Source organism: Melozone crissalis, unplaced genomic scaffold (assembly GCF_028551555.1).
Source record: "Melozone crissalis strain CALT ecotype California unplaced genomic scaffold, PUWL_Pcris_2 ptg000032l_1, whole genome shotgun sequence".
Classification (NCBI taxonomy): Eukaryota; Metazoa; Chordata; class Aves; order Passeriformes; family Passerellidae; genus Melozone; species Melozone crissalis.
In genome coordinates, this window is record NW_026535810.1 from 4,753,917 (window position 1) to 4,773,680 (window position 19,764).

The 19,764-nt window shown below is 44.3% G+C and overlaps 3 protein-coding genes and 1 pseudogene across 3 annotated transcripts; all 4 read right to left on the bottom strand.

Moving 5' to 3' along the window:
- Window positions 1-1,489: 1,489 nt before the first annotated feature.
- On the bottom strand, window positions 1,490-5,890 carry LOC128940148 (epimerase family protein SDR39U1-like; annotated as a pseudogene).
- A 1,581-nt stretch (window positions 5,891-7,471) lies between these two features.
- Window positions 7,472-8,416, bottom strand: LOC128940093 (olfactory receptor 12-like). Its single transcript, XM_054281395.1, has one exon. It carries the CDS (start codon window positions 8,411-8,413, stop codon window positions 7,472-7,474), a length of 942 nt encoding a protein of 313 aa, XP_054137370.1. The 5' UTR covers window positions 8,414-8,416.
- Window positions 8,417-11,908: 3,492 nt separating this feature from the next.
- Window positions 11,909-13,740, bottom strand: LOC128940094 (olfactory receptor 6Y1-like). Its single transcript, XM_054281396.1, has 2 exons — window positions 12,827-13,740; window positions 11,909-11,990 (listed from the first exon to the last, which is right to left on the bottom strand). Exons 1-2 carry the CDS (start codon window positions 13,738-13,740, stop codon window positions 11,909-11,911), a joined length of 996 nt encoding a protein of 331 aa, XP_054137371.1.
- A 3,860-nt stretch (window positions 13,741-17,600) lies between these two features.
- Window positions 17,601-18,560, bottom strand: LOC128940095 (olfactory receptor 6B1-like). The gene has a single exon (XM_054281397.1). The coding sequence runs from the start codon at window positions 18,558-18,560 to the stop codon at window positions 17,601-17,603; it is 960 nt and encodes a 319-aa protein (XP_054137372.1).
- Window positions 18,561-19,764: the final 1,204 nt, after the last annotated feature.

The window sequence follows — 19,764 nt, forward strand, 5'->3', positions numbered from 1 at the left end:
GGAAGATCCACTTCAGGATCAGGAAAACGAAGATGAAGCAGGAAAACCACAAACGTGACCACGTACACCACAACTTCCAGTTTGCGCTGTGAGGAAAGGAAGATCACGCAGGTAAAAGGATTGATCCTTCCATTCTCCTTTGCCCAGAAGGACACGTGCAGCAGTGCCCAGCAGCTCTCCTACCTTCCGTGTGAGTCCCTTGCCATTGTCCATGGCCATATGAATGATCATGTTCTCTTGCAGACGACACCGGGCCATGGAATCATATGCTCCCTGGTTCTCTTGCCTCTCAGTGAGCAGCTTTAGAAGCAGCCTGGTCTTCATGACCATCCTGGCACAGGCGTGCTTGAGCTGGGGCAGGCTGCACTTCCTGTTCAGGGCTCGCTCCACGTGGGCCGTGAATGCTCCCAGGCCTTTGTGTGCCTCCTGCAGCGGCCGGGGATGATCAGCGTTGGTTTCCCGTCCTTTTGGAACTGGCGCAAGGTCTGGACTTTGGGGCCTCACAAGTTTCTTGAGGAACATGGAGTCTTCCTCCTGTGTGGTGTCAGGCATCATCAGGAGGTGCCTGCCTATAGAGGAATGCTTCTCTTCAGCTGTGGCTCTTCCTCTCCTGCTCGCAGCGGGGCGGCTCCCAATCAACAGGTCAGAGAGAAAATCCAGATTCTTGTTTAGACCCTGGTCAGATCTGGACCTTCGCTCCACTTTCACAGGCTCTGAAACCTGGTAGAAAAGATGATTATATCCAACCCCATACTGCCTATCCTGCTTCTTGTGCCATTTGTGTCTCTTGATGAGGTGCTTGCTGGCAGCTGGATCTTCCTCCTCATCTCTGTGTGGGGCAGACATGAAAGTATCATCACCACGTTTTAAACCACCAGCTACCGCTGAAGCTATTGATCCTTGCCAGTATAAACGTGACTCCATTTTCTCCTGATGCCAGCTTGAGTGTGTCTTTTTCACTGCATTGCTTTTGGCAGTCTTGATGCTTTCAGCCTTGTGCAGCTTCTTCTTGACCTTGGCCCTCAGGTCATGAGCGCTTCTTTTGCCTTCATGCCCCAAGAGATTCTGAGGGGGATGTGAATTTGTTCTGGAACTGTCCAGGCTGCTGACATCACCCTCAGATCTCAGGGTCAGGGCAACCACAAGCGTTACACTTTCACCATCTCCCACTGAAGGCTCCTTGGGCTCGACGCTCAGCACTGGCATGCTGTTCAGCTCTCTGCCTTGTTCCATGTCCATTATTTCTCCCTGACTCTGTAGAAGAGTTGTGTAAGCTGGAGAACAGCAAGAGAGCAGATCAGCAGCTGGGCAAAAACACAGGCTCAGAGGTTACCCCAAGCAGCCGGAGCTCATCTCAAGGCCCGGGAGCACAGGAACAGAGTGGAGGATGTGTTGTGGTGAGGAGAAGAGCCCTTCAATCCATGCCATTATCCCCTTGGGGCAGAGCAGAGAGCTCACACAAACAGAGCCCAGCCCAAGTGGGAAGGCCTCAAGCCACAACGTCCTTGAGAGCAGCAGGCAGCTCAGGGAAGGTGAAGCGGTAGCCGCTCTCCAGGGTGCGTTTGGGCAGCACCCTCTGTCCCTCCAGCAGCATGGCCGCCCTCTCTGCCCCAAAGAGAGCCCGCACGGCCCAGGCGGGCACCGGCAGCAGCGCCGGGCGCCCCAGGGCTGCCGCCAGCTCCTGGCAAAGGTGCCATTGGAGGTGCCAGGCGAGGACGGGGCAACGCCGTTGAGGACGCCTCGCACTGACTCCGTCTCCAGGGCGTGACACACGATCCCAGCCAGGTCCTGGATGTGGATCCACGGGAAGGGCTGCAGTCCAGAGCCCATGGGGCCTCCGAGTCCCAGGCGGAAAGGCAAGAGCATCTGGGAGATTGCGCCGCCATCTCCGCCCAGCACCACACCTGTGGGGAGAACAGAGTGACACGAGGTGCTGCTGCCAGAGGGCAAAACCCCCTTCACACCCACACCAACAAGCAGGAGAATCCTTAAGGGGCTGGCTGGAACAGCACCCCAACAAGGGAAGAGAGAAGAACTGATGCCCTTTACCCAGCTCTTCCCAGCAGTAAAGCAATCCCCATTAATAACCACGATGCCCCATCTCACCTGATCTCACCACAACACCACGAGTTGGGCTCCCAGGGATGAGAGCTGCAGCCTCCCATGAGCTCACCAGGCGTTAGAAGAAGTCAAAATCCCCTCCTGCACTGTCTTCAGTGTACTCAGCTGTGGGGCTGGGCCGGTAAAAACCTGCAGGGTGACAGCAGAAAGGGGGTCAGGGCTGAATGATCACACCAAGCCCCCCTTTCCCATCAGACCTTCTCTGCCTCCAGGAGCTTAGAACTCCTGTGAGGAAAGGCTGAGAGAACTGGGATTGTTCAGCCCAGAAAAGAGACCTAATTGCAACATTCCAAGACCTGAGGGGAGCCTACAAGAAAGCTGGAGAGAGACTACAAGGGCCTGAAGCGCCAAGGACAAGGGGGAATTGCTTCAAATTTAAAGTCAGTTTAGACTGGCTGCTAGGAAGGAAATCTACCCTGTGAGGGTGGGGACGCCCTGGCACAGGGTGCCCAGAGCAGCTGTGGCTGCCCCTGGATCCCTGGAAGTGTCCAAGGCCAGGCTGGATGGGGTTTGGAGCACCCTGGGACAGTGGAAGGTGTCCCTGCCATGGAACTGGATTGGATTTAGGGCACCTTCCAACCCAGACCATTCTGGGATTCTGTGAGCTTGATCACTCCACCAGGGATATCCTCACGAGAACAGCTCAGGGTCTCTGATCCTGACAAGTTTTTGAACTACCAATGTGCTCTACAGGTTCAGCAGGATGCACTAACACTCAGGCAGCCCCAAAACCCAAACAGGCCTACAAACAACACACTGAGCTGGCTGGAAGGTTTAAACCATGGCAGCTTTAAAGATAAACCTCAGCTTTAAAGACTGCCGCAAGCAGGAAGTTGGAGATTATGCAGAAGGCCTTACTGACACAAATTGATTCTACAGGATGCCTAAAGGCTTTCACAGGAAAACACAGAACTGCCCTAGACAAAGCACAGGGAGCCAAATTCCTCTCCGGCAGCACTAAAAGCTTATCAAGGCTTGCCTAAACACAGTGACACTGATAGCAATACAGCTGACATTTCAAGGCAAGAAGGTGCTCCTGAGGAACTGTCTGCAGGCAAGGCCTCTCCAGGTCAGCACGAGTGCTGTCTTGGCCAGGCCCAACCAATACCTACGCCAGTGACGAGGACCCAGGCACGGGGAGGCTGCTCAGCAGCACCGATGGCTTTGGCCAAGGCCTTCGTGGTCTCCACCCGGCTGCTGACGACCTCCCTGCAGAAGGCATCATTCCACCTGGGAAAGGGAGAGCCAGGGTTCAAACACCTCACAGGACTGCCACCAAGGGGGACCCAGCCAACACCAGCTCACACGCACAGGGTGATGCCTCAGGTTTTAGTTTTCATATTTCTCAGGTTCTCTGTTGCTTTAGTGGGTGGCTCTGGGCTTCTATTAGGGGATGGTGAGCTCTGTGCACAGAGCAGGGAGACAAAACAATTCCTGCTCCAGCTGGGGACCAAGGACAAATGAGCCAAATCTCAGGCCAAGAGCACAAACAGCGTGGGCTGGAGAGGGAAAAACAAGGATGGGACTGCATGGGCCAAACCTGGAATTGGACAATTAACTCCAATATGCAAATGGAGAGGAACTTATAAAAGTGAGAGACCTCATGAGCATTGTCGTGCATTTTGTGACCATTTTGGTTCATTTTGGGACCATTTTGTGTTAATTTTGTGGCCATTTTGGTTCACCTTGGGTGCAGCCCTGGCTGGGCTCTTGTAGTGCCCAAGGTGGATCCATGGAGGAGATCCTTTGAATAAATCCCTTCATTATTCTGTAATTGGACAATTAACTCCAATATGCAAATGGAGCAGAGCTTATAAAAGTGAGAGACCCTGTGACCAGTGGGGCATTTTGTGACCATTCTGGTTCATCTTGGGTGTAGCCCTGTGCTGTCCAAGGTGGATCCATGCATCCTCCTAATTAATCCCTGCTTTATTCTGGAGCTCTGTCCAGTCTCTGTTCTAGGGCAGCCTGCACAAGGCATCAAGGAGAAGTCACAGGAACTCCCCTCACCTCAGAGCAAAGGGAGGACATGTCATCTTACAGCACAAAGGCAGAGGAACTTTGGGAGATGGTGGCTCTAACCCTTACAAGACTGAAGGGTTTGGACTGCCTTCAGACAAAGTCAGCAAAGGAGCTAGACAGCAAAGCTGGTGCTCCTCCCAGAAGTCAAACTTTGCATGCAGGCATGCCACCCAGTCTCCTTTTGGAAATGTGGAACTAATGTTTCTGGCCTCCAGCTGTAGATGCAGGAGGGAACTTTTCTTCCAAAGGTCTCTCAGCACCTTCCAGGCCCACAGAAATGCTCTGGGTACTTGAGGGTGCAAATGTCAACCCAAGAGATTCCTGGTCATGTTGTTTCCTCCCTTTCCACATTCGCTGACAACACTAGCCTGTCTTCACGCCACCTTATCCCAAGAGCACTATGGAACATCAAGTTACCTGCGGAAAGGGTTGAGGACATTTTCACCAGCCAAGTTGACCACAGCTTCGCACAGGGGCAGCCCGGAGTGGGACAGCTCCTCCTGGGCAGGAGTGACAGACATGACAAATCAGGCCACCCCTCTGATCAAGCCTTCCCTGCAAATAAGCAGAGCAGGCTCCCAAGAACTTCACCCAGTTTCTTCCTGGCATTTGCAGAGACAGCACGAATGGAGAAGATTTTGTTTCTTGGAGCTACAGCAGTATCCATTCTAATGACTGTGACCCACGGAACACCAGCAAAAGGACATCCAGAGGAGCCAGACCTCCCCTCCATGCCATGGAAAGCCACGGCACGCAGCCTGGTTTCTCAGCCCTGTCACACTCGCCCTGCTGTGACAGCTCTCATTTCATACCCAGCTGATCCGATCCGTGCCCCCTCTTCGTGACACATGGGTCACTTGGTGCCCTGGGCTCCGCAGCAGCTGGGTCAGGGCTCTGCCCACGAAGCCCGTCCCACCACCTGGTTAGAGAGACAACATCAGGGCTGTGTTGCTGTGCCATCACCCTCTGCAGCAGAGGCGGCCCATGCCTGGGGCTGCATCACCGCAGCACCGCCCGCGCTCATGGCCAGCTCCCATAGCCGGGGAGGAAGCGGCGGCTTGGCTCCAACCCAGCGGGCAGCACCCACAACCCAGGCCCGCCTGGCCCTTCTCCAAAACTCCGTTCCGCTCAACACTCCCGCTCCCTCACGGGACCCGCTCCCTTACGGACCTGCTCCCACAGGCACCCGCACCTCCACGGGCCTCGCTCTCTCTGTCCGCCGCTCCCTCACGGCTCCGCACCCTCAGGCCCCCGTTCCCTGAGGCCGCGGCTCCCTCACGGCCCCGCTTCCTCAGGGCCTCCGCTCCATCAGGGCCCCCGCTCCCTCACGGGCTCGCTCCCTCACGGCCCCCGCTTCAGACCTTCAGACCGCCGCTCTCTCAGGCCACCCCTCCCTCACGGGCCCCGTTCCCTCAGACCTCCGCTCCCTCACGGACTCCGCACCCTCACGGTTCCCGCTCGCTCACGGCCCCGCTCTCTCTCTGTCCGCCGCTCCCTCACGGGCCCCGTTCTCTCTTGCCCCTGCACCCTCACGCCCCGTTCTCTCTGGCCCCTGCTCCCTCACGCCCCGTTCCCTCTGGCCCCTGCTCCCTCACGCCCCGTTCTCTCTGGGCCCTGCACCCTCACGCCCCGTTCTCTCTGGGCCCTGCACCCTCACACCCCGCTCTCTCTGTCCGCCGCTCCCTCACAGCCCCGCGCCCCCAGCCCCGCACTCACCCACCACCACCCGCATTGCCGCGCCGCGCATGCGCCGAGCAGCGCCCACGGCGCGTGCGCCCCGCCCTCCGCGCACGGCGCCCCCTAGCGGCGCGGAGGCCCTTAAAGGGCCAGCGCATCCCAGCGCCGGGGCCGTGCTCGGGAATGGGCGGCGAACCGGGCTGGAACCAGGCTGGAGCCGGGCTGGAACCGGGCTGCAACCGGGCTGGGGACACGGGGAGCGGTCCGGGGCTGAGGGGACACTCGGGAACTGCCTGGGCCCAGGGGCTGAGGGGGCACTCAGGGAACAGAGCAGAGCGGGGCTGAGGGGACATCCATCATCCATCCAGCCATCCATTCATCCATCCATCCATCCATCCATCCATGATCCATCCATCCATCCATCCATCATCCATCCATCATCCATCCATCCATCCATCCATCCATCCATCCATCATCCATCCATCCATCCATCCATCATCCATCATCCTTCCCCCAGCCCCAGTCTGTCACTCAGTCACAGAACCATTAAAGTTGGAAAATACCTCCAGGATTGTTGTGTTTGACTGAACATCACCATGAGCTAAATCATGGCACCAAGTGCTGTGTCCTGTCTCTTTTTGGGCACTTCCAGGAGTGGTGTCTCCCTTGCTTCACTGAGCAATCACAGCTCTCCTCATCCCTCTGGCCACCAGCTCTATGAAAGTGCCATATCCTGTGGTTAAGAAAAGAAGAAATGCGTTTTCTACGAGGAGCCAGCTTGGATATTTGAGTTTTAAGAGCTATTTGCAGAGACACATCTCTGTGCTTCACTCTCGTCTGACTTAATTTAGCTGTGGATGTGCAGAGTGAGAATGCCTCCACCTGAACTGGCTGTGTTTCAGAAATAAGTGCCAGAATCTGTTTGTGTCCTATTTTACATGTTCAGTACAGTTAGGTGTGGCAGCAGATTCTGCTGCCAGAATCTGAATTTTCTGTCCTATTTTACATGTTCAGTACACTTAGGTACTCTTCAAATTGTCCAACCCATCGTGTTAATTATGGCTTTAAAATGCTGGTATCTTTTGAATGGCTATAAGAGGCCTCTAAATTACAGGTCAGATGGATTGTAAATATCTAATTACGGTTAAATGAAACCTCACTTTCATCTGCTCTAGAAAAGGAATAAAGCTGGCCAGAGAAAAATCGGGAAAAAAGAGATACTTTTGTTCACAAGAATGTAAAAGAAAATGTCAAAATTGTGTGTCACTGTGATCAGCCATTTAACAGATGTGTGGTCTTGGCTTACTTAATTGACCTTACTTTTAAATTCTTATTTTTATTCTGGTTTTATGGGTAAGCATCAATGATTTAAGTGTAATTGATGTAAACTTATGAAATAATTTCATAGAAATCAAACATATTGCCCATTGAAGGATATCCTACATCCTATCAAAAATTGTTTAGTTGAAATAACAGTCACTAGATTGTCATAGATTTGTTTATATATCCTGCTTTTACTGACCATCTAGAAACACAAAAGACTCTTGAAAGCAGGTCCTGATGTGCTTAATTTTACATTCTGTCCTTTATTTCACATTCAGGTCCTGATGTCCTTTATTTTACAAATTGGACCCCGTGCTCATTCTCAGCTTCAGGAATGGTGCTTAAAAAACCCTTTCCTTTTTAACTGTTTTTTCAGAGCCCCTTTTACCTCCCTGTTTCTGAGGGTGTAAATGAAAGGGTTCAGCATGGGAATAACAACAGTGTAGAGGATGGAGATGATGTTGCTCTTGCTGGGTGAGGATGCAGCTCCAGGCTGAGCATACATGAAGAACACTGTCCCAAAGAACAAGCAGATTGTCACCATGTGAGACGAGCAGGTGGAGAAGGCCTTGTGCCTGCTTTCTGCTGAAGGCATTTGGATGATTGTGACGATGATATAAGCATAGGAGACAAAAACCACCAGGGCAGTGCCCACAATTATTGGTCCACACACAGCCAGCATTACGAGCTGGTTGACAAGGGTGTTGGAGCAGGAGGCGTGGATCACTGCAGCAACTTCACAGAAGAAGTGCTTGATTTCTCTGTGCCCACAGAAGGACAGGCTGAAGGTGAAGCCTGTCTGGATGGTGCAGTTGATGCAGCGTGACAGATAGGAGCCCACCACCATGAGCACACAAAGCCTTCTGCTCATAACCACCTGGTAGAGCAGCGGGTTGCAGATGGCAGTGAAGCGATCATAAGCCATCACAGCCAGGAAAAAAGCTTCTGTTGTGCCAAAGAGAGAGAAGAAGAACATTTGGGAAGCACAGCCAGCATAGGAAATGCTCCTTCTGCCCAGCAAGAATGCCAGGGCTGCCCTGGGAGTGATGGCAGAGGAATAGCAGATGTCCAAGGTGGACAGGTTCCCCAGGAAGAAGTACATTGGGGTGTGCAGCTTGGGCTCCATCCTGATGATGAGGATCATGCAGATGTTTCCCACCACAGTGACAAAGTACATTGTGGAGAAGAGAACTGAGAGAAGGACTTGGGATCCTGGGTGGGATTTGAACCCCACCAAAATGAACTCACTTATCCTGGTGTGGTTTTCCATCTTGGCTTTCCAAAAGGAAATTAGGATGGAGTGGATTGAAGATACTTTGCCTGGAGAAGCAATTGTAGAAGAAGAAGACAAACAATGAAATACATGAAACATAAGAAATATAAATTAATAAAATTAATTGTAAATTATATGCATTAATTATGAAAAATAATATAAACAATACAAAATATTTAAAAATATTAATATAATGTAAATAATATATAACTAAGAATAAAATAAATTATAATATTATATATAATTAATTAAATATATAAATATATTAAAATAAGTATTAATATGACTAATAAATATTGATAATAAATCAATAAATATAAATATTATTATGACTATAATACTATATATATAGTATATATTATGTAATATATACTGTATATGACATATAATCAATAATATATTGATTGTAGTTATATTATTATAAAATAATTATTAATTAATAAAATTAAATAGATATTTGGAAAAATTATAAAATTAATTATATATCATATCTGCCAGTTTTTGTCAACTGCTACAGGGTAATTTGTAAGCTAATAATCCTGTAATATTATCTTCAGTATAAAGAAACATTCTGCATGCATCTTATCCAACCTATTTTAATTTAATAAACTTTACGACCAACTAGAAACAGACATTCCATTCTACAGTTGAAGACCTATTTCAGATTTAACTGGCAGAAAATAATCTCACCCTAAGACTGCAACTAACGCACAAGATTGCTCTCCCCTAAACAAAAGAACAGGAAAAATGCTGCTTCAGGTGATGCAAAACAATTGTAAATATATGAGCCAAGAAATGTATTCATTTAGATAATTGTTTAAAAAAATTTCAAGTCTATTATTTTTAAAAAAGCTGAGTGACAGAAATGGTATTTTATTTGCTTTGCTGTCATTTCCATTAGATAATTTTTCTTAACCAGCATATACTTAATATTTTAAAAGCATTGAATTAATTTTTAACAATTTCTCCAGCTATCCCTCCGGGGTCCTTGAAATGTGGCCTCACCTCTAGGTACCCTCAGAAGGTATTAAATATATTTAATCCTTTGTTCTATTTAATCCTTTTTTCTTATTTACCCACGAGTCTTAGGAAAGGGAAATAAATTTGGAGAAAGAATTTCTCTTTGCATAACCTTGCTCATTAAATATTTAGTGAGTTTTCCTGGGGATTTTTGTGTGCAGAGAGCTCAGGTTTAGGCAGTCAGGTCAAGTATCACTCAAAGCCTTTCCAAGGTTGTTGTCTACAACTTTCACAATTCCTAAGCCTTCCCTTACTGTCAAAAGAGAGAAATAGATGCATCCACAGTGCGATCCTTCTAGTCTCACCCTACCTGTTCAAAACAGGGGAAAACCTGTCCCTTAGAAGTAGCTGGTTTTGATAAAAAAATAATAAAGCAAGCCAGAAGAGAATAAGAAAAAAAGAGATACTTTTGTCCACAATAATGTAAAAGAAAACATCAAAATCTTGTGTCATTGTGGTCAGGCATTCAACAGCTGTGTGCTCCTGGCATATGTAATTGACCTTATTTTTAAATTCTTATTTTTGTTCTGGTTTTATGTGTAAGCATCAAAGATTTTAGTGTAATACATGTAAACTTATGAAATAATTTAATGATAATCAAACATATTGTCCATTGAAGGATATCCTACATCCTATCCGAAATTGTTTTGTTGAAATAACAATTACTACTGCTTAATTTAATGGCTTTTTAAAGAAGGTAAACACCTCAGCTAAGAATGAAGATGCTGCAGATACTTTTTTAGCCAGTGAGAAAGGAAGATTTTTGATTCACCTGAGAAGTCTCTGGATCTATCTGTCCCTTGATTGATCAAACAAAAAGTCTAAATGCAGACACATTAAAAACTGTCTTCCTGATAATGTATTTAATTTCCAGAAGAACTAACTGTATACATAATTACTACATTCTATATAATGAGAAAAAAGAGAAAACAGAAACTTTTAATCCAATTCTATCATCCCATTTAACAAAGCAAAACTCAGATTTCACACACCACAATACACATACCTTGTGACACAGTTATTGAAGCCAGGTTTGGTTTTTTGGAATTCAGGTTTCTTGAACACATTGCCAAAAATACTGAACATTTTTTCTACTCAGCTGACTTTTCTCTTGTAATCAATACATCACTGGTTTTTCCTCTGACTGCTTCTAAGAGCATTCTCCTTAGCATGTTGCTTATGTATACTTTAATAAGTGTACATAAAAAACCCCAGGGATTCAGTTTCCACAGTCCTGGACCTTCACAGCAAACATCTGAAATCTCAAATGAGATATTTTTCCCTTGTGCCATTTTTATTTGCCTGCAAAAGTAGAAAACTATAAGGAATAGAAGAGATAAAATAACAAACACAAGCAATAAAGTGTAAAGCTGTTTCTGTGCGTCTTCTACCCCTACTTTTTTCACTGCTTCTTATGCAGAACCCTTCCTGCCTCTTGTAGATTTTTTTTCTGCTCAGCAAAACACTGTGGACCTAATCAAGATTCTCATTAACCATTAGAATGTGCTTCCTTCTGTTGTAGTTGAGACAGAGACAACACAAAGCCACATTCCATTTTTAGAAGGCTTCAAACTGTTTTTATTATGGCATGCATGCTTTTTATGCATTCTCATAAAACTCATAAGTTTACACTTTACTCATTGGTCACAAAAGACAAATGAAGTGTTCATTGGAAGAGGCAGCTGCAGGTTTGTCTTATTTATCCTGCTTTCTTTCTTGATTTCTATGTCAAGGACTTTGGTAGGAAATTCTTTCAGGGGTAAACATGGATCCCCTTCTCAACCTTCTCTCTGGCTCACAGAAGTCACTGTAAAACCTCTTCCAGATTATCAAAATAGAACAGACACCCTTGCCTTCTCCCCAAGCAATAATGGTTCTCCTCTCTAAACAAAAGCAAGTTTTCACTAAATGTGTTTTCTTCTCTGACTCCAGGAGTGTGCTCACCTCTAAAACTGAGAAATCTGGTTCAGGTGAGGGCCCAGCCTCTAAGGGAACACTGCTGTGGGGTGCAGCAATCACCCCAGGAAGGGAAAAACATCTCACAACCCCTGTTTGGGTATCTCACACACCCTAGGACATGGCTGTCTTTCAAAAAGCAAATTTGCATTCTTCTCAGCACAGGAGTGTCCCATTTAGTTACAGCAAACTATATTAAATTTTCTTTGTTTTGGCACGTGGTTTTAAATAAATCTGCATGAAATAGATGTTTCTGTTCTTGATATAATGGCTTCCCATATTTTGTGACTGACAATTGATCAGTGCCTTCTAAACCCAGACTATCTTACATTTGCATACGTTCCTATCAGTTTCTCTCATCTGCACACAGAGAGTGAGATTAAGAGAAAGTTTCCCAAAAGCTGAGATTGGACTTTGTTTTTACCTTCTTAACTTGTGGGTAGTGACTTATTTACAGTACTTTAAAAGTACTTGAATTTGTGAAAGTGTTTATTAGGAAAATTTCCAGAAATAAGCTTAGATGCAAGAGGGAACTTGCATTCTCAAAAGGTTTGTGTTTGTGTAAGACTTTTCTGTGTTCTCTCCTTCCCTAAGGTACCTCCTCTGTTGAATAAATTATGAATTATTTTTTTCAGGTTATCTAACAATATTATTATTAGTGTACATAAACCCCATAATAATTGGATGATAATCCTCTTCCCAGTGTATTTGAAGGATTTTCCTAAAATTATTTCAAAACAATCACTTCAGATCAGGGCTTTAAAACCAGTCAATGTGTATAGCCAAATCACTGCATTAAAGGAACTTCAAACCTTGCAAAATTTAAATTAAAAACTCAGGAAGGAGTTGTGGAGCTGAGACAGAGGCCAAGTCACAATGCAGCTGTACCATGTGAATATTCACATTATACCTTCTCTGATGCCATATTAGAAACATTTTCTTCATCAGAGGATGGTTCTTTTTATCCTACACCAGGAATCTAAGAATGTTACAATTACCCATCCTTTGCTGCTGCCTATCTCTCTCAAGGGATAATCACAAAATCTTGAACTAAATAAATCACACATAACTGATTTTCACATGCATTTACAGTGTTTTCTGGACTCTGTTCCATTTAGAGCAAACAAATCTGGGCTTTATTTTCCAGCATTTCCAAACACCTTTAAAAACAGCAGTCATTCAGTTGGAGACTTTTAAGAAAAGGTGACAGCATTGATTCTTAGGAGGAAAACAAGCAAAAAAACCCCAAACCCACACATCTCGAGTCAAAACCATAGTATATACATAAATATATCAAGGTTTAGTTCAATAAATATGAGTGGTGGTTGCACGGATTAAGGTTTGGACCTCCTGACTTCATCTCCTCAGCGCTGCCGTTGATCTTCATGAGCAAAGCCCCTTCAGTTGATTTCTTTGGTGTCTCTTCTGCAAGTAAAAGTCCTCCTCATGGCAACCCTGACCTCTTTGTTTCTAAGGCAGTAGATGAGAGGATTCAGAAGTGGCACAACCGCCGTGTACAGGAGTGACACCAGCTTGTTGGCACGATAGGTGTACATGAGCTTGGGGTGGGCGCAGGTGAAAAGAGTGGTGGAGTAGAACAAAACCACCACGGTCAGGTGGGAGCTGCAGGTGGAAAAAGCCTTCTGCCTCCCCTGGGAAGAAGGAATCTTCAGCACAGTGAAGAGGATGCAGATGTAGGAGGCCACCACAGCGCACAGAGGCAGCAGGATGACCAGCAGGGCCAAGGTGAAGTCCATGAGCTCGGCCAAAGAGGAATCGCTGCAGGAGATGTTCAGGAGGGGGGAAATGTCACAGAAATAATGATTGATTTTGTCCACGTCGCAGAAGGAGAGGCTGGCTATGAAGCCCAGCTTGATGGAAGAGGTGGCCAAGCCACACATCCAGCAGGCAGCCACCAGCTGAGCACAGAGCTTGGGGCTCATGATCAGGGCGTACCTGAGGGGTTTGCAGATGGCCACGAAGCGGTCGAAGGCCATCACGGCCAGCAGGACGTACTCAGTGCAAACAAAAGTCACAAAGAAATGCAGCTGTGCCATGCAGCCCTGGAATGAAATCCTTTTGTCATGGGACTGGACATCTCTGATCATCTTTGGCTCAATGGCAGAGACATACCAGATCTCTAAAAAAGACAGATTCCCTAGGAAAAAATACATGGGTTTTTGCAGGCTGTGGTTATTTTGGATGATGAGAATGATGAGGAAGTTTTCCAACAGAGTTAATAAATAAGCCAGAAGTAAAGCAGAGAAGAGAAGCAGCTGCTGTTCACCAGTGGTGGGAAAACCCAGGAGAAAGAAATACATGACTTTGGTTTCATTCCTCCCACCCATTCTGTAGAAGAAAGATGAACCTTATCCACCTGCAATAAATTAATGCAATCACACCTAACTACCAGGCTTAAATTCATAGCCATAAGTTACACCACCACTTAAAGACTCTGTAAAAGTTCAGACATTTTTTGCTGGGTTTTTAGAAATGAACTTTGTGAAATTTATCTGCTCATTTCAGAATTTTTTTCATTTTAGAAATTAAAACATGCTTTTAAATTTACATTTCATGGAGATAAACACACATTACAAATTGACATTTCATGGAGATAAATATACATTACAAAACTTTGTGGAATTTATCTGCTCAATTCAGATTTTTTTCACTTTAAAAATTAATACATGCTTTTAAGTTTACATTTCATGGAGATAAATATACATTACAAATTGACATTTCATGGAGATAAATACACATTACAAATCTCACCTTAGACAAATGATGACTGATGCTAATATATTTTCCATCCAGTATAAAGAAGTGACAGGTTATGAGCTTGTAGACAGACATTCACATTTCCAATGCTTTAGTTTCTACGTCTAAACATTTCTAAAGTTCTATCATATATATCCCAGGAACTGTAAGAGAAATGTGAAGCAGCATAAGGATATATTCATTTTTAAAATAAAAAACCTCTCCAAATACATCTGAAAGAGCCCACTAAAGGTTTCTGTATCTGGCTCTGAGCACACTTGCATCTACACAAATCTATGGAGATGGTACACAGAGATCTCAGATACAGCATAAGTACAAGCAAATTCCAATTTTAGGTCTGGTTTGTTTGCAGCTACCTCAGATTAATCCTTCAAAAATAAGAGTGGCTCAGCCTGTGCTGTTAAAAACAAAACTGTTCTCAACCTCCTGTAGTGTGAATCCACTGGTGCTGCAGAATGTGATCAGTAGGGAACAGCTGAAATGTGGACTGATATGTCAGTGCTGTGATCTATACCAGCACAGAGAAATCAACACTTTATTTACCTGTGGTGTCTCATGAGGTCTGATTCAGCAATTGTGGTAACCTCCCAATGGAAGCAATCACAGAAAGAGGAGGGATGTTATTGTTTCCTCTGTGATTCCATGCAGAGCAGAAGAAACTCTGAAGATTTTTTTTTTCTGAGACACTGAACAATGAAAGAATACCTGCTAGTGTCTGCTGATTTTTATAGGGCAGATGAAAGTAAAAACATACCCTGAGGCAGGGAATATGGCAGTCTTTTACCAAAAGGTAATCTAGAAAAATATTTTAATGTCCTAATCTAAATCAGTGACCTTAACTGGTAATGGCTTTTGGAGTGAGTGATTTTGGATAAGTGTAGTTTCACCCACACTGGAGTTGTGTTCACCCCCACAAATAGCCAAGTTATGCATTTTCTTAATTTTTTAAAACACTACAAATGTGTTCAGAGCAAAAGGAGGATCAGAGATAACATTTATCTGTCCCCTGGTGAGGTCAGCTGCCTCCCAAACAGAGCTGAGGAGCTGCTGCAGGATTCTATAGCATGAAAAGTACAAAACCTGATGCGGTTCCCCCTCCATGCTGCAGCTGTTTGTAAAATCTCCCTCCACTTGGTCTCATATTAATTAGATATCTTCCTTAAGCCAGAACCATGACTAAAATGACATTTATTACATTTAAATTACGTTTATTACATGAAATTACATTAATTACATTTAAAATTACAATTATTTTCATACAGTGAAAATAATGGGACTTTAGCATCTAGGAGAGGTGGAATCACAGAACTTATTTGGCTGTTAGGGCATAGTTTGATTTATTTTGCAAATATGTAAGAATCTAGTGACATTTGACATACCTTATGGTGTGCTGCTGAATTCTAACTTCTGGCCAAAGCCACATGTGCATGCTCAGGAATGTAAGGGAACCTCATAAAAAAGACAACTTTAAAATAATGTCAGTGCATGGAGAAGGGAGTAGTGTTAGTTCTTACCTCATTTCTGTTAGGCTGATGAGGGTCCAACTACCATGGACCAGTTTTGGGTTCCCCGGTATTTACATAACTTTAATTTATATAATTTTATTTATATAATTTTAATTTATATCATTTTATAATTTATGTAATTATAATTTATATTATATATGTGTATATATATTTATAATTCAAGGAAAATGTGGATTAACTAGAGAGGTGCTTACCAAGGCCTGCTAGGATGTGAAGATATGACTCAGGGTACATGAACCATGAAAAGAAGTTATTGGGTTTGTTAAATATGGGGTATTGGAAGCTGTGACAAGCTATAAAAAGGGATAAAAACAATGATTTGCAACTCAGTAACTGCTATTTAGGCCATTGGATGTGAGGTCAGAGTGCTTAAACAGCTTCCCTGAGAGATTTTAGTACCTCTGACATTTTCAGCTCTCAGCTAGACCAAGGCACTTCTGATGTAACAGAGACGTGGGCAGAGTTATGCTATAAAATTATAAATTATAAATATATATTAACATCTGGAGTACTGCATCCAGGAGTGACATGGATCATCTGCAGAGCATCCATTCCCTGGATAGGATTGAACATATTGCTCAATCTGTGGGTACCAGATTCACTTCCCTAAACATCAATTTCTGTTGCAGTTTGTCATGCCACAGAGTTTTCCATTTGACATCCAGATCAAAGAATCATACAAAAACTCGGGTTGGAAAGGCAGAACTTTAATTACAGAATATTTTAACTCGCTCTGCTGTCACAAACATATTTCAGAGTTTCAGGGACTTGTCAGGTCGAGCTTTGCAAAGCTCAAAGGACAGAGATTTCTTGACCTATTTGGGACTGTGTTGTGGTGCTTCACCACTCTATCTTATCTGAATTTAATTTTGTTGGAACAAGTTCCTGTTGCTTTTGTCTTTTCAGGCATGCCCACTTAAGAATTGCCTCTATCTCCTCTGTAATCCTCTTCACGTGGTGGCAGACTGCAGCTAAAAACCTCCTCAACATTCTTTTTTCTAATAAACTGCTCCCATCTGTCTCTCTCTGTGTGCTCCCACCCTTCTGTCATTTGGTAACTCGCTGCTGGAATTTCCATTTTTGTCTTTCTTCTAGTGGGAAGTTTCAGACTGGACACAGTACTGTTGATTTAGTCCTGGGTAACAAACAGAGCCCAGGATCATTTACCATCAGGCTGATGATGCAAGATTTTGTGTCTGTGTGTTAAATTACCCTCAAATTCTTCCTGACCCTCTCCTTTGAATGTTCCTTGGGGAAAGATCTGTGCTTAGACAACTGATTCTTCTCTTAGTGCTTATATCTCCTTATGTGATGTTGAAGGACCACAGGAAAAAATTTAAAAATCAGGAGGTTGATTTAGCATTTAAAATGGAAATGAAACTGTGCAAATTAACCCTCTTCCCCAAAAGTAAAGGTTTATTTTCTGAATCTGAGCTACTTCCCAAAGTTATATTTGAAGTTAATGAAGAAGAAACTTCTCAGTGGAGTTTCATGGTCTCCTATCACAGCTATCTAAAATGACTGAAGTTCCCATCCTCATTCCTGTGAAGAAAGCTGACATAACTATTTCTTTGGTGCCTCAAGTTCTTGAATCCTAGTTTCATGTTAAATTGAATCAAGGTCAGAATGCAATTTTGTTCTTTGATGCATACCAACAAAATACATTCAGAGAGGACAATTATGGTTATTGCCTTTTCCACTCCTCGGAAATGATGTGTGATGTGTTCAGTTAGAAAAACCTTTTACATTCACATAGATTCAGAGATTTTAGCTGAACATGCAGATTGACTCCAATAACCAATAACTGGAGAACCCCAATAACCCTTTCTGTCAAAGTAAAAATCTTATTAGGTTTCCATAGAATTCAGACACATTCAGTTGGAAGATCATCTCCCAAGAATTCATTAGTGATCAGAGGCAGAAACTCTGGAGAGAGCAGTCCTGCTACACAAGACCTTCAGCAAAGTGTCCTTCACCTCCTGGTTCCTCAGGCAGTAAATGCATGGGTTTAGCATCGGGGTGACAATGGTATAAATGATGGAAACCAGCTTGTTGAGATCCCTGGAGTCTGCACGCCTGGGCCGAGCATATATGAAGAGAGTTGCTGAGAAGAAAATGATGACCACAGCCAGGTGAGAAGCACATGTGGAGAAGGCTTTCTTCCTGTTCTGAGCCTTGGGGATGAGCAAAACAGTCCTGATTATGCAGGTGTAAGAAACAATGATGACAGAGAGGGGGATCAACAAAGTGAACAAGGCCGAGATGAAATCCACCATCTCAGCAAGGCGCCGCTGGGCGCACGAGAGGTTGAGCAGCGGGCTGATGTCACATAAGAAGTGATTGATGACCCCGGGCCCACAGAAGGAGAGCTGGGAGATGAAGGAGACCTTGAGCACAGCTATGAGGAAGCCAAGCGGCCAGGAGGCCGTGGCCAGCTGCAGGCAGGCCCCGTGGCCCATGGCGAGGGCGTAGTGCAGCGGGGCGCAGATGGCCACGTAGCGGTCGTAGGCCATGGCCGCCAGCAGGACACACTCAGTGCACACCAGGGCGATGAAAAAGTACAGCTGGGCCATGCAGCTTGTGAGGGAGATGCTCTTGTTCCTCACCACCAAGGTGAGCAGCAGCTTGGGAACGGTGACTGAGATGTAGCAGGCCTCAAGGAAAGCGAGGTGGCCCAGGAAGAAGTACATGGGCTTGTGGAGCTGGGGGTGGGTGATGATCAAGGTGATGATGACCATGTTCTCGGTGACAGTCAGCAAATACACAGCCAGGAAAATGACAAACAGCACAGCCTGCAGCTCTCTGCTGGTGGGGAATGCCAGGAGGATGAACTCATGGACGTGGGTGTCATTTTCTTGTGCCATGATGACCTTGAAGGCCTGGAATGTTGTGGTATTCACATTTTCTAAGACATCCCTTTGATCAGCATTTTTCTCCTGAGAAGCTGCAGAGAAAAAGGAGAACAATTATTATTTCATTTGCTTCTCCTGTGTTTCTCTCATCTGGAATGTGTTTGGAAATTGTTTACCCACAGGTGATTGTTTCATTGGATTCTGGTGTGAGTTGTTTTCACTCATTGGCCAATCAGTGCCAAACTGTGCCGAGACTCTAAAAAGAATGATGAGTTTTCATTATTATCTTTTTAGCATTTGGTAATATAGTATAATATAATGTAATGTAATGTAATGTAATATAATATCCTTTTAAAAACATGGAGTCAGATTCATCATTCCTCCCTGCCATGAAAATCCCTGCAAATACAATAGAATGTATGAGGAGCAAAAAGGAAAGAAATAAGGGAACATTTTGTATTATCTCCCCCAAGCATCCTCTTCATGCCTGACTTTCAAATATACAGTTTAACTAGAGATTCCACACCAGTTATTTAATTGACATTCCTTATTATTTAACCATTCCTTATTATTTAACTTCTGAATTATTTTTGTGGCCTACAGCAGGATTGGTGATTGGAATCTTGGCTCCAAGAAAATAGTTAGGCTTCACTGATTTCTTCACAGACCTTATCTTCACTTAAAACACAGTCAGAGGGGAAGAGACAACATTATTAAATGCGTGTTTGATCTTTTGCATTAATTGATAGAATTAATCTTAATTTTTCACAAAATACCTGAAGTATGATGTTTATGCCTCTTATTTTCACTTCTTAGGGAAGATTTCAAACAACATTTTTTTTACATATTCCTGCACATTCCTATCCAATACTCAACTGACTTTCTAGAATGATGTTCAGTATTTGTTATTCACAAAATATTTTCTATAGAAGACATTAAGAGAAAAAAAATCCATTAATGTTCTGAAGAAAAAGAAATATGTATTTTTGTGATATCATTATTTGAGTTTCAAAATATTTATTTCAAATTAAATTTTTCTCTTGCATATAGATAGTCTCTGTAGAATCAATCTGATTACATAACTTACATATTTCATAATAAATACATCACTGCTTCCAGATAATAAAGTGACAAAATACTAAATACAAATTCATTTGTAAGGATGGCTTTCACATCTCCCAGCGTTCCATGAGATTTAAGCTGTGGTAAATACGGA

Excerpts from the sequence above, each read along its gene's own strand:
- LOC128940095 (XM_054281397.1), bottom strand. The coding sequence starts at position 18,560 with ATGGCACAAGAAAATGACACCCACGTCCATGAGTTCATCCTCCTGGCA.
- LOC128940094 (XM_054281396.1), bottom strand. The coding sequence starts at position 13,740 with ATGGGTGGGAGGAATGAAACCAAAGTCATGTATTTCTTTCTCCTGGGT. Across the intron at positions 11,991-12,826 it reads GTTGCCATGAGGAGGACTTT|GTACCTTAGGGAAGGAGAGA; the intron begins TACTTGCAGAAG and ends TCAACAGAGGAG.
- LOC128940093 (XM_054281395.1), bottom strand. The coding sequence starts at position 8,413 with ATGGAAAACCACACCAGGATAAGTGAGTTCATTTTGGTGGGGTTCAAA.